General features: G+C 35.3%; 1 protein-coding gene across 1 annotated transcript in view; it reads right to left on the bottom strand.

Moving 5' to 3' along the window:
- LOC136030663 (girdin-like) overlaps positions 1-15,200 on the bottom strand; it is a 260,328-nt gene that overhangs the window by 198,619 nt on the left and 46,509 nt on the right. Inside the window, exons 4-5 of the mRNA XM_065709731.1 lie at positions 8,809-9,021; positions 3,476-3,616 (exon numbers count right to left, since the gene is read on the bottom strand). Coding sequence (XP_065565803.1) covers positions 3,476-3,616; positions 8,809-9,021 — 354 coding nt within the window. The remainder of the gene's footprint in view (positions 1-3,475; positions 3,617-8,808; positions 9,022-15,200) is intronic.

Genomic DNA, 15,200 nt, shown 5'->3' on the forward strand with positions numbered 1-15,200 from the left:
AATTATTACCCATATAAGGAGCTCACCTCCTCCTAATACCCCGCTCTTTACGCTAAAGTATTTTTAGTAATTTCAACTATTTATTTTACGGCTTTGGTGATTCAGGGGTCATTCTTAATGAATTAGGACAAAATCTAAGCTTTAGTGTAAAGAGCGAGGTACTGACGAGGGGGCGAACCCCCTCATATATGTAATACAAACATGAGAATACAAAACTTCTTTACGTAAGCTAATTTATAAGTTACGTATATCTTTTACTAAAAAAAAGATTCGTGAAAAATTAAAAGTTCTAGTTGCCTTTATCTTAATTAACCAAAAATCGGAGGGCAACTAGGCTTACTCCCCCGCTCTTTTTTCTCAAAATCATTCAATCAAAATTATGAGAAAGTCATTTAGCAAAAAAAATAATAAATATGCAAATTTCGTTTTAATTATTCCTCTGCGGAGAGCCAAAATCAAAACATGCATTGATTGAAAAACGTTCAGAAATTAAATAAAAAAAACAAGTTTTTTTTAACTGAAAGTAAGGAGCAAAATTAAAACTTAAAACGAACAGAAATTACTTCGTATATGAAAGGGGCTGCTTCCTCACCAACATCCCGCTCTTTACGCTAAAGTTTTGTTACTGTTTTAAAAAGAAGAGTTGAGAGAAAGAGTCAAACTTTAGCGTCAAGAGCGGGATGTTGGTGAGGAAGCAGCCCTCCAGTACGCCACCTTCTCTATAAAGCCCTCCAGTCACGTCAAGAATCTTGAATCGAAGCAAATGACATAAGACAAATTAGGTAGGCTTCACAAACTAATACATTATTACAAACCTAACCAGGCGAAGGAAAAGATGCCATAGAGCCAATCGTGTCTAAGATTTAATGACTGATTCAAAGGCTTGATATGGACCAGACGCCCTTCCGCATCAAACAAAGAAATTTCCGAACAGCGCTGCCTTCTGTTCTACCACCGTGCATAATAGCAAAACACTGCTTTGGATATCCGAAACTTGGCGTGAAAAATAATGAAGTTGCAAAACTCTTGAAACTAGGGCCCAACATCGGCTGAAGATGAGTTTTGGCACGTTACAAGATGAAAGGTAACCCAGTTTCCCTCTCAAAATATCAATTCTTTAGCTATATTTCAGACTTTCTCATGCATTAAACCTAGTGAAATTTTTATGAATAAGCAATTTGTAAACCTCTTCTGTCAAAATCGATCCTCCTAGAGTTCTACTGTGGAATGGAAATCAATACTTTCAAAGAGCCATGTTTATACTCTCAACGGTCTTGTACCTTACTGGGTTGTATGGGCATGGGGATTCCCCTGTGTGTAGGTGCAGTAATATTTCCGAAACGATTGAAAATAAAGGAATGAAAAACTACTCTGTTTGTCTATAATACGTATAAGAACGCTAATCCAAAAAAGAAAAAAAATATTGTCACCTGTCGGCAAGAGGAAATCCCTTTATCGGCGATCAGACTAACAAAGATACTGAAGGGGTTACCACCTAGGTAATAAGAAACTGATGATTCACCCTCGTAGCCCGTGGAAATAGCTCATTAAAATTTTGCATTTTAAAGAAAACACAAGATGCATTAATGCCTGCATCTAGGCTATCTTTTGGTGGAGTATTTTCTTTGGTAATTGGTGTGTCAAGCAAAAGTGCTGAAATCAACATTTTAAGGATATGAAAATCTTTATGAAAATAATAGCCTACTATACTTAAGCCCAAGAAAACGTCAAACATAAGGCAAACGAAGAGCCCTGGACTTTCAAGTTCATGAAATCAAAGGAGTTGAAATATAACGCAGGATATTGCAAATATGCTCTAAAGGGAAATTTGCACGCACGACTAAATTTTCCTCAATCTGATACGGTGTTTACACCATAGTCACCTGGCTTTGTACCTATAATTAGAATACCCAATTGTGTTCTTGAACGACAGAGATGGAAAACCTTTTTATGAATGCAAGCATTTTTAAATAGCACGTGAAAAATCCTTCGATTGAAGGTAGCTGAACCAAAATTGAAACGTTTATTTTTTCTTCATTAAACGTATATATGCGATTCTAACTGATTTAAATTGTTTTTCTTGTTTTTTTTTAAGGTTGTATTTTTACATTATTTCACAAGTTTTTTTTAGTACTTTCAAAAGAGCTATTTATTCTAATTAAACGGCTTTTGTGATTCAGGGGTCACTATTAAATAATTGGGACAAAATTCAAACTTCAGCGTAAGGAGCGAGGCAGCAACAAGGGGCGAACCCCCTCATATATGTAACAATTTCTGTTCGTTTTAAGTTTTAATGTTGCTCTTTACTTTCAGTTGAAAAAACTTATTTTTTTTATTTAATTAGCCGTGAAAAGCCACATTCAGGTATAGAAGCCACTGCTAGCAGGAAAATCACCTAATTCTGAAAATCATCAAAAATATAACCGAAGCATACAAAAATTACCATTCTGCCAACTCTATTGGTAATACTCAAGGGCAGCCACAGAAATTCTTACCAGAAACCAGGCCGTATCTACGGGGGTCACCAGGCTTGACCCCTTTCCCAAAAAATAATCGTCCGTCTTGTGAAAAAGTAGTATAATTGCATATAGACAAACTTTTGATGCATTTTATATAAAAAAAAACTGTAAATCCCCTCCCCATGCAACTCCCCTTCCCCCAAAACTCCCCCTGGGTACGGCCTTGATCAGAAGTAGCATGTTTTCAAAATTTTACAAAAGGTTGATCTTCTACGGATATTTTGTTCTTACGGAGGATCCTCCTTCTCCGGATTATTCCAGTGAAAATAACTCTTTTAGATTATTCTAATTCTAGTTTAAATGTACTGAAGTTAATGCTCTAATATGAGCAACTTTAAGGGGCAAGAGACCGTGCAGGCTCAACGAATTTCACAATAGACAAGTATATATAGAGACCAAATTTAGACTATTCCTGTTTGGTACGTAGGCTATTTTATTTAGCAAATTTATATTTATGCTTTATGAAGCAAAGATTCACTGGAAGACCATAAAACGATTTTATCCTTCGTTAGGTATCTTTGGGGATTTTTAGAAGAAATCAATGGTACTCCAGAAGGTAATAGTTCATACTGTTAACAAGCATGAGCTTTAGAAACGAAGGTTACTTGTCGGTTATTCGAAACACATCCAAGAATTACGCTTATGTTACATCTCAGAAAACCGGTTTCATACCTACAAAAACAATTGACGGATGATACAATGCATTGGACTTGGAAAGAATGCATTGGACTTTGTATAATTTGGGCTATACAATTGCACATTAGGGGGGAGGGGGGTACGTTACATTAGGTTGGGTTAGGTTTCCATAATTTTGTTTCTAAAGTATTGTTTTATTATCATGTTTTGTTGTGTTTCATTAGGATTAACCTAATTTAACTTCTTGGGTGTATTTGGAATAGCCGACAAGTACCAAATCAACAATTGATAATGAAAGATGCAGTGTGTCATCAACTTACCGAGGCATAATCATCTCTTTCCTTGACTAATCGTTTTACGTGGTCAACTAGTATAACATACAAGGCATCTTTCTGTTCAGGTTCAATCTTACTCGGGCTGGACCATTCACTGCACCATATTGAACGGGGATTATCAGTTACCTAAAATTAAATGAATAAATAAAAACACTCAGATGTGGGAAAGTCCGTAAAAATCAATTTCGGCGGTCCAACATTACTTTCCTTGAGAGAGTTTAAAAAAAAAAAAAAACAGAACTAGAAAATTAATATTTAAAGAAAAAAACGAATACGAAATCATAGGACAATTTAGACTATTGCCCGGTGCCAACAATGATGGATGTTAAAGAGAATGCATTGTAAGAGGCTAAAGAGAGGCCGATCTTTTCGCAAGATCGTGGGAAACTAATTAGAAAACTTAAAAAAAAATCATTTTAGTTATATTGATTGTATCTTGTTGTAGGTTTATCTTCTTATATATTCATATGTTTTGCTGATATTTATTCTAATTAGTTTCCCACTGTCTTACAAAAAGAATTCTCTATTGTTCTTCTTGTTTTTGGTGTTTCTATAATTTTGTTTCTAAAGTATTGTATTTTCGTCATATTTTGGGCTATTTTATTAGGATTAACCTAACTTCACTTGTTGGGCGTGTTCCATATAATTAACAAGTACGGAATTTCCTATTAGGACCAAAATAAACATTTTCAGTTTTTGAGGTTGCTGATGTCACTCTTGAGGCTAATAGACTGTTCTAAAGGAAACAAAGTTAGCATATATTTCAGAACCTTTCCGTTATTTCGCTACTACTACTTTTTTGACTTGCGATTCCCTTAACTCACTACTATTGACGTTCTAGTGCTGGAAATAGTTTATCCGCACGAATAAGCTAGTATTCCTGGGACTCACGTTTTTGAACAGGACCAACGATCTTGGGCAGTAATGAGCTGCAAAACTGCATTTGATTTTCACAACATACTACTGGATTGTGCAAAATTCCACAAGTGATCTCCAAGGGGCACGATGAAATAAAAAGGAAATAGTTTTGGCTGGTTGGAAAATGAACCAGGGGTGCGATAGAATAGGAAGAGAATAGTTTTTGTTGGTAGTGAATAAACAGGAAATAAAGAACTAGTAGTAGTGAATCAACGGAAAATATCACGCATTTCACAAATAGGATTTGATTTTCGTCAAAATTGCTATTTAAGAGACATGTATCTTACGCTTTCAAATATTGATCCGATGCCATGGGGGTCAACAGGAGAGTCAGAAGCTTAAAGAGCACAAAAAGTACGGTGAAAAGCTCTCCGATTGGTTTCACCACTAAAAGAGGCAGGAAATCCCATAATGTCGATCTAACGATGTTTCTTCTAACTTATTACAATCATCAGAGGGCAAAACTAAGCAAATGAAAATAGTTGAAGAAAAATTATTCTTCACTAAGTCATTTTTCTTTATGTTATTTCTTTTCCTCTGAGGAGTTGATGTCCCCGGAGTGTCTATTCCATGGTGCATAACTGCCTTCTCTGGGTTTTGACTCCCGGGCCTCAGATATGTTCTCTTTTTGATGTTCTATGTTATAAGGTTATTGTTCTCTGTTTTTGGTTGTTGCTTATATTGTTATTTCTTTTTGTAACCCCCTTGTATCACTGGCCGTGGAGCCTTCCGAGCCGGAATAAGAGCATTGTATTTCCAATCTGTATTTATTGGTGAATAAAACTCTGAACTCTGTACACTATTGAACAGACAACGATTATTTTTCGCATAAAATAAGTAAATCTCGGCAAATTGAAACGACTGTAAGAGATAGGGGAGCCGAAACAGCTTACAGGAAGGGAAAATATACCATTTGCTTTTTTCGCTGTTTTTTCGTGTTTTTTAAAAAAAAAAGATTATTTGTTTTTGCCCAAGCTACTATTCTTGTACCTCCTAAAAACGAAAAAAATTATGCTACTACTTAACCTCAATTGCTAAAAATAGTCACCGCACTTAGCCATTTGAGGCAAACATACCAGTGGTTTGTTCTTTATTCATTTTTATTTCTCAACAGCTCTCTTGTTTCAATAAACCTCCTACATTGCATAAATTGGCACAATATATCAATTAAAGAGATCAAAAGGTTTAGCTAGAGAGGGATATTACCAGAGGAAATATACCTACCAGAGGTAAGGGGATTATGTACTAAGCCATGTTATGCTCACTGGACGAGCAGAGACAGGACTATAGCGACAAAAGAAGACCATCTGAAGCTGGGTAGCACTGAAGCTATTAATAAAAGGACATTCAGAGGCCTCTGTGACCATCGATAGACACTACACAATTTAAACATAACTTAAAGGAGCCTTAAAAGATTGATTTCTTGAGTGCTTGCCAAACTGCCCCCGAATGATTTGTGTTGCAAAAACCAAAGTCAGTTTAATAAAACAAAAACGTGACATTTAAGCTAAGTGATAAGTCAGTTTGAGATGATGCTACATTTGAGACAACAAAAAGCTAAACTATTTGGGTCAGGTTATCTGCGCAGATATTCAGCCGGTTTTAAAACGGAACAAAGAACAATTTAAATTTGATATCAAAATAGTGTCAGGTGGTAGAAATGTAGCATTACAGTCATGAAATGACACAGGTTGGAAGAAATAATTACATGCGCTTCTTACAGTCTCTTTCTATTATCATTATTATAAGAGTGCGTCAAAACAATATTTGTAAATAACAATATCTAACACGATTCTCTATTTTACTATGATTCGATGGTTTTTATAAAAAAAAAAAACTTTAGTCGTGAGGCACTTCAGTACAATTGCCATTATTTCGTGCAAGACTTAGTTTGTTTTGTTTTTCTAAAGATAGTATCATTACTATGGATTTTACGTAAAAGCATCTTTCTATCAAGTGAACAGACAGGGGCGTCATTTTGAAGGGGAAAGAGGGGGGAAGTTGCGCCCCAATGATTTGAAGAAAAAAAATATTATGTAGACCATGCCCCTTGACTATCCGGATATGGATCCCTCTTACCCCCCTCCCCAATAAAGTGCTTGAGCTACGCCCCTGTAAATCGAATAAGTATTTTCATTTCTCTTTTTTAAGTCTTCTTTCACTGTTTTAGCACCAATTTCAACATTATTTTCTTTTCCTGAATTTACCCCAAACGCTCCAAAAAGACTTCAAAAGTTAAAACAGCCTGACTTCCAAAGGCGTGCAAAGGCTTGAGCCTTAGGGAGGCAAGAGGGTCGAAATTGAGAGAAATTCCTCAGATCAATCTCAGGAGAGCTATCGAATAACTCCACTCAAGATTAATAAAGTTATGACAACCCTGTTCGAAGACGTTGCAAGATGCTGATTTGCTGATTGTCAGATATCTCCTCTTGGTTTTATATTTGGGGACATTTGAAGACCATGACAAATCAAACAGTTCGATGTAACGATCAAAACAGTTCGTGGTAACGAACAAGGAGTGACCCGGCTCAATAGTAACCGAAACTCTAAAAAATGGCATTTTGATATCAATAGTTGCATCAAAAGAATCTCATTTTAATGCTGATTTAAATATATAATTTTCATCAAGTTTAGTTTTACCCATCAAAAGTTACAAGCCTGAGAACATTTGCCTTATTTTAAAAAATAGGGGGAAGTGATAGAATCTTAACGAAAATCACACCATCAGATTCAGCGTATCAGAGAACCATACAGTAGAAGTTTCAGGCTCCTATCTCGAAAATGTGGAATTTTACATTTTTTACCACAAGACAGATCACGGATGCGTGTTTCTTTGTTTGTTTGTTTGTTCTTTTTTCCAAGGATTATCGTACTGACCCAGTGGTCCCAGAGTGTCACGAGAGGGCTCATTCTGACGGAAATTAAAAGTTCTAGTGCCTTTTTTAAGTGACCAAAAATTGGATGGCACCTAGGCCCCCTTCCACGCTCATTTTTTTCCAAAGTTAAAGGATCAAAATTCTGAGATAGCCATTTTATTCAGCCTAGTCAAAAATCCTAATAACTATGTCTTTGGGGACGACTTACTCCCCCACAGTCACCGTGGGAGGGGCTGCAAATTACAAACTTTGACCAGTGTTTACATATAGTAATGGTTATTTTGAAGCGTACAGACGTTTTCAGGGGGATTTTTGGTTGGGGGAGGGGGTTATGTGGGGGGAACTTTCCATGGAGGAATCCGTCATGGGGGAAGAGAACTTCAATGAAGGGGGCGCAGGATTTTCTAGCATTAAAAAAAAAGAAAAAATAAATATGAAGAAGTTTTTTCAACTGAAAGTAAGGTGCAGCATTAAAACTTAAAACGAACAGGAATTATCACGCATATGAGGGGTTCACCTCCTCCTAATACCTCGCTCTTTACGCTAAAGTATTTCTAGTAATTTCAATTATTTATTCTACGGCCTTTGTGATTCAGGGGTCATTCTAAAGGAATTGGGATAAAATTTAAGCTTTAGTGTAAAGAGCGAGGTATTGACGAGGGGGCGAACCCCCTCATATCCGTAGTAAAACATACGAATATAGAAGTTCGTTACGTAAGTTAATCCGTAAGTTACGTATATTTTTACTAATAAAAACGTTCATAAAAAAAAAATAACAAGTTCTAGTTGCCTTTTTAAGTAACCAAAACATTGGAGGGTAACTAGGCCTACTCCCCTGCTCCTTTTTTTTCTCAAAATTGTCTGATCAAAACTATGAGAAAGCCATTTAGCCAAAAAATAAATTAATATGCAAATTTCGTTTTAATCATTCATTTGCGGAGAGCCAAAATCAAAACATGCCTTAATTTAAAAACATTCAGAAATTAAATTAAAAAAAACAAGTTTTTAAACTGAAAGTAAGGAGCGATATTAAAACTTAAAACGAACAGAAATTAGTCCGTATATGAAAGGGGCTGTTCCCTCCTCAACGCCCCGCTCTTTTACTGTTTTAAAAAGTAGAGTTGAGAGAAATAGTCAAACTTTAGCGTAAAGAGCGGGGCGTTGAGGAGGGAACAGCCCCTTTCATATAGGCTACGGAGTAATTTCTGTCCGTTTTAAGTTTTAATATCGATCCTTACTTTCAGTTTAAAAAACTTGTTTTTTTTTTATTTAATCAAGTACAGAAACGAGACACAAAACATCTCAGTGAACATGTCACTTGCTGTCCTACACCATTTAATATAGTTTCAACTATACTAACAAGTGCTCATCAAAAATGGGAAACATGCATTAAAATAAAGGTTGAAACAATGATAATCATATAGAATACATCACAAAAATAAACATGTCTCTTACTCTTATTTTTTATTTTGCATGGAAATTTATGGCCAAGACACCTGAAGAATAGTGAAGAGAATAACTTACATGTTGAATACATTCCACAATGGAGTGTTGCGTGTCTACAGGTAGCTTAGTTATATCCGATATCACAGATTCTTTTCGGGGTCCTTGAACAGCACACCCAAGTATTAGCAGAAGAAGAAGTTCTATGTCAGCAATGGCTTTTTCTGATATAGGATCTTTGGCAACAATCACCGGATCAGGAAGCCTTACGACTATTAGCTGACCAAGAATTTCCTTAAAGAAGGAGGATAAATAATATAAATGAATAAACTGTAGCGTAAAACTTATTTATTGGAGAATTCTATCGCACTGTTTTCTATCGATAGTTTTCTATCGATTTTTATCGATAGATTTTTCTATCGATAGTAATTCTATCGATCTTCCGGCAACCATGCTGGCAGAAGAGCATTAGTAAGGAACCAGCAAAGCATAAAGGCACCTGGAAAAAGAAATACATTTCCATGGCAAAAAGCTTTGGTAGTTATGTCTTTAGTAGTTACCAAAATAGTCAGTTCTTGTGGCCCTTTCTTTTATTTTAAAAGATTCCCACCAACGGGTTGATTTCTAGTTTTATAATAATGTAATACATACACAAATCTATTCATATTAATAAGCACTAAGATAGCAGCAGCAAAAAAGTAACGACTGAGACATCACTGAAATAATACGACTTCTTATCACAAAATTATTCACTACAACAGGACTTAACTAGAGTAAGGTGAGATTTAGGTTTTATTGATCCATTTACAGAAATTCCTGTTCGTTTTAAATTCGAATTATTACAAAACTTTATCTCTGCCCGTTTCAGCTTCTAGCATTGCTCTATTTTCTTTTTTTGAGGGATTTTTAAATAACTACTCGAAGAAGCGCCCCTAGTGACCATTCAAGAATCCAATTGTCCAATACAATTTACGGAAAATTCACTAAATACTGAAATTCTGGAAATTTTGGACAAAAACCATTTGTCAGATCCTGAAGAATCCGTTCAAAAATGTCCGGTTCCCCACCTCAAGATATGATTGAATGCAATCAAGTTTAGATTAAACTTCATAGTGTTTGTTCTAAAAACAATTCGTATTCACGCTCCAGGTTCACAACAGAAACCAATAATACAATCATTAATCCATGAATACCGATAAACTAGAAAATAAAAGGACCAATATCTGAAGAAAAAACACAATATATATATATATATATATATATATATATATATATATATATATATATATATATATATATATATATATATATATATATACAGTTCTTTGATTTTAACACAATTTCTGAGTCATTCTCTCTAGGAATGATCTAATTTTTAATATCTATGATATTTTTACAATATATGCGCAGTTAAGTTTAAGTCTAACTGTCTATGACATACTACACAATTTCCTGTTTGTTCAGAATTAAGTTAGTTCTGAAAACTCTTATTCTTAGTCAATATTTTCAGAACAAACCTCAATAATAGGCGATATCATAGCAACAGAAAAGACATACACAAAGCAGGTTCACGAGGTTTCTTTTGAGGGAGGAGCGGGGTCGTCAAAATAGGTTAATTGTATGAAAATTACAAGAAACTCCAAAAATCTTGCGTCATGGTACTTTGGAAAGGACTTAGGCCCAAAGACCCCACAACGTACATGCCAGTTAATGATATAGGTTACATTTAGGTGATAAAATGTGTAAAATATCCAGAGGTACTTTTATCCCACTTTCTCCAAAAATTGGAAAAAGTGGATTGTCTTTTACTCTTTTGGTCCCAATTTCCCCCTCTTCTGGCCACAAATGTGTCTATACATGCCCGATGTTGCGTATATCTAGATATTTTTTAAAGTTGAATAGCTGTTTAGTATTGAAAAGTGAATAGTATTTTCGAATGGTGCAGCTGATACAGAGACATACAGACGAGCCAATTATGGTTTAATATGGCTTACTAATAATGGCTTACTTTACTGGCTTACTTTAATGGCTTACTTTACTGGCTTACTTTAATGGCTTACTAATAAAAGAAGCAGCGTAACATCTGCGAAAAACATTTATTGAATTTAGTAAAAAAAAAATAGAAGAAATAAGTACAAAAAGATCAATGATACAAAATGGAATCCTTTTTCCAAACCGTTTTTTTTTTTTTAATAACAATGAAAATCGACCACACAAATTTATGATAATAAGGCATATCTTCTCAAATTATAAAGCTACTTGTTTACTGACGAGATACTTAATCTACTATTCTAATCAGTGTCTTAGAATGCGAAATTGAGACTGTGATAAGAGAGGCTTCCACAGTAAGATTTTGTATATTATTTGTTATTTTGTCACTCCAAGTATTGATGATGTTGACGCAAAATAATGAGAAAAATATACGATTTGTTTCGACTTCTTAAGATACTTTTTTTTTAAATCATACAACATGACTTCTTTCACACTTAAGCACATAAACCGTTGTGAAGCCAAATTGAAGAAGTTTTCGTAAAGCAAATGAATGAGGTTCTTCTCTTTAGGCAAAGCAATCAATTGAAAATTTGTATATTTATAAAGGTGTTTCCAAAACCAGTTACTATCAAAAAGACAAAAATTTTAGCACTTGATTAATAATTAACTTGTTGAAGCCAATATGTTTAATTCAATAGCATGATATAATTGAACAAGTTATCCCAGCTCGAAGAAACGAAGCGGTATTCAGATGCATGTCTAGTTGGAATTGCATGGAGGCCTATATTTATCAATAGGCCCAGCCTAGGGGCACACAATGCCAGGTGGCGCAATAAATTATCACTGAGAAATTTTTCTAACAAAAACTTGACTATTGTGATTTATATTCTAAGTGCCAATCGCGCTGCCAATTACACTCCGCCTTCGCGCTGCCTATTCACAAAAAAGAGATTTTAAAACAATACGGGAATTCCGTGGACACTTATGAACTTCCAGATGTCTCCCAGGAACGGCAGATGAAAGTTCGGTACCAGTACCACCTCTCAATTCATTACTTTTGGCTCATCAGTTGCGTTCTGTTCAGCGCTTCCAGTATCCCCGAATTTTCGAGAATTTCCCCAAAAAAATCTTGCAAAAACGGAGCGGCAAAAACGCGTGGGCATAGAAGCGTCAAAGCTTTAAATCCAGCCCTGCTTGAATGTCTAGATACGTGTTCCTACCGGAACCAATATCCAGGTAGTTCCCGTTCAACGTAAAATTCGGTGCCTGGATGCAAAAAGTCGCATCCCAGGATCCAGTTCTAGTCTAGAACTCATGTGTCAAAAATTTCAGATTCAACGAATCAGGAAGCTTATTTTGCACTACATTTCTCATCTACTCTTAAAAGCGGCGTTCACATGCATGTGTGGCTAAAACTTAATGGCTAAATTAAGACATATATGTTTTGCTGGACTTGCACGTGGACGCCTCTTAAACAGGCGCCAAAAAATCCTTGACGTTTTGTATCCATCAGCTGTTATACACATTAAAACCAGCAATATGTCGCTTTTTTTTCGTTTTCCCAATGTCAAACAGTTTCGTGGCAACGAACTGTAGTAAGGAGCGACCCGGCTCAATAGTAACCAAAACTCTAAAAAATGGAATTTTGAAACCAATAGCTACATCAACAGAAGCGCATTTTAATGTTGATTATAAATATATAAGATTCATCAAGTTTAGTCTTGTCCATCAAAAGTTACGAGACTGAGAAAATTTGCCTTATTTTAGAAAATAGGGGGAAACACCCCCTAAAAGTCATAGAATCCTAACGAAAACCACACCATCAAATTCAGCGTATCAGAGAATATTGTAGAAGTTTCAAGCTCCTATCTACAAAAATGTGGAATTTTGTATTTTTGCCAGAAGGCAGATCATAGATGCTTGTTTATTTATTTGTTTGTTTGTTTGTTTTTATTTTCCCAGGGGTGGTCGTATCAACCCAGTGGTCCTAGAATATTGCGAGACGGCTCGTTCTAACGGAAATGAAAAGTTCTAGTGCCCTTTTTAAGTGACCAAAAAAATTGGAGGGCACCTAGGCCCCTTCCCACGCTAATTATTTTCCCAAAGTCAACGGATTAAAATTCTGAGATAGCCATTTTATTTGGCGTAGCCGAAACATCTTATAACTATGTCTTTGAGGACGACTTACTCCCTCACAGTCCCCGTGGGAGGGGCTACAAGTTACGAACTTTGACCAGTGCTTACATATAGTAATGCGTATTGGGGAGTGTACAGACGTTTTCAGTGGTAATTTTTGGTTGGGGGAGGGGTTGAGAAGAGGGGGATATGTTTGGGGAACTTTCCATCGAGGAATTTGTCATGGGGGAAGAAAATTTCCATGAAGGGAGCGCAGGATTTTCTAGCATTATTAAAAAAAACAATGAAAAAATAAATCTGAAAAAGTTTTTTTTTAACTGAAAGTAAGGAGCAGCATCAAAACTTAAAACAAACAGAAATTAATACAGATATAAGAGGCTCACCTCCTCCTAATACCTCGCTCTTTAAGCTAAAGTATTTTTAGTAATTTCAACTATTATTTCTACGGCTTTTGTGATTCAGGGGTCATTCTTAATGAATTAGGACAAAATTTAAGCTTTAGCGTAAAGAACGAGGTACTGACGAGGGGGTGAACCCCCTCATATATGTAATGAAAACATGAGAATACAAAAGTTTGTTACGTAAGCTAATTTATAAGTTACGTATATCTTTTACTGATAAAAACATTCGTAAAAAATTAAAAGTTATATTTGCCTTTTTAAGTAACCAAAAAATCGGAGGGCAACTAGGCTTCCTCCCCCGCTCCCTTTTTTCTCAAAATCATTCGATCAAAACTATGAGAAAGCCATTTAGCCAAAAATAAATATGTAAATTTTGTTTTAATTATTCCTCTGCAGAGAGCCAAAATCGAAACATACATTGATTCAAAAACGTCCAGAAATTAAATTAAAAAAAAACAAGTTTTTTAACTGAAAGTAAGGAGCGACATTAAAACTTAAAACGAACAGAAATTTCTTCGTATATGAAAGGGGCTGCTTCCTCATCAACGCCCCACTCTTTACGCTAAAGTTTTTTACTGTTTTAAAAAGTAGAGTCGAGAGAAAGAGTCAAGCAAAGAGAACAAGCGAATAGATTCCTAAAAAACCACATATACCGTTTTCATAGCCGCATCGTCTTTTTTCCATGAAATTTTCAAACCAAAAATATTCAGTAATTTACGAGCTGGTCCTTTTTTCAGAACCATTCCCATAAATTTATCTTCTTCGAGCATTTTTTTTTTTAGAACTAATAATAGCTTTAAAAAAAGATAAGGTTCAGAATCAATATGAGCTGTTAATTAGAAAGTGTGGCTTCAAGCTAATTCCACAACAGAGCTTCAGAAATTGTATTGCTAGTCTAATTTATTTTCTTCCTTAAAATGATCTATTGTCATTTTACTAATCGGAAATAAAGTATTGCGAGCATAGTTTGCATCCCATGGACAAATTTTTTGCTTTCCATGTCAAATTAAGCAAGAAGTATGCAATTATTTAAGAACAAAGGAATCAGTTGATTCAACAGTGAACAGTTTCAATGAATGAGCTTAATAGAGAAAGTTTCCTCACTTTATATTCTTGCTTAGGAAAAAATCCAAAGTTTCATAGAGACCTTCGTTGAAAAGAAATCGTGCTAACTTCATTAGCAGCCATGCAAAGGACTCTTTGTTTTAACTTCTATTACAGAAAAATTTCAGCTTCTAGTTGAAATACATATTTAGAATATGTGCAGCATATGATTTTGCAGGATGGAAGTTAACTAAAGAATATTGGGCACTTATCTGTTAGCCAGTACACAGTCGAGAATTTGGACCTACAGGTACAGAGTTGAAATAACTGAGACGCTTGTGAGGTAGATAAGATATATATATAATTTGGGCTGTATATTTACACATTTGGGGGAGGAGGGTAAGCATTGTGGGGCTGCATTCAAAATGTAACCAAACCTAACCAAGATACCCACTAAATTTTTATTAAGAAATAGCTACAATATGGTTTTCCACTGAGCCGAAGCTAATTGTCTCCGTATACAAACAGCAATGAACCGGTTATCGTTTGATTTATAGATCCAAATTCTCGAGTGTGTACTGGCCAACAGATAAGTACCAAATATTGATTCGGTAGTCTTTGTTTGCCATTATATACCCAAAAGAGTATTTTTATAGTTTTAAAATCAAAACAAAGGAGGGGGTTAAAAACAGAAATCGTGCCTCAAACTTGAGCCATTTCAAGGCCACAATAACACAACAGAACGACAAAGCTGAATTGAAAGGGGCTGTCCCCTCCTCAATGCCCCACTCTTTACGCTACAGTTTTTTTTTTAAGTAGAGTTGTGAGAAAGAGTCAAACCTCAGTGTTTGAATTATTGAATTATTAAGGATAAAGGGAGGCCTTGAATAGATTAGGTTG

The sequence above is a fragment of the Artemia franciscana genome, chromosome 8 (assembly GCF_032884065.1).
Source record: "Artemia franciscana chromosome 8, ASM3288406v1, whole genome shotgun sequence".
Classification (NCBI taxonomy): Eukaryota; Metazoa; Arthropoda; class Branchiopoda; order Anostraca; family Artemiidae; genus Artemia; species Artemia franciscana.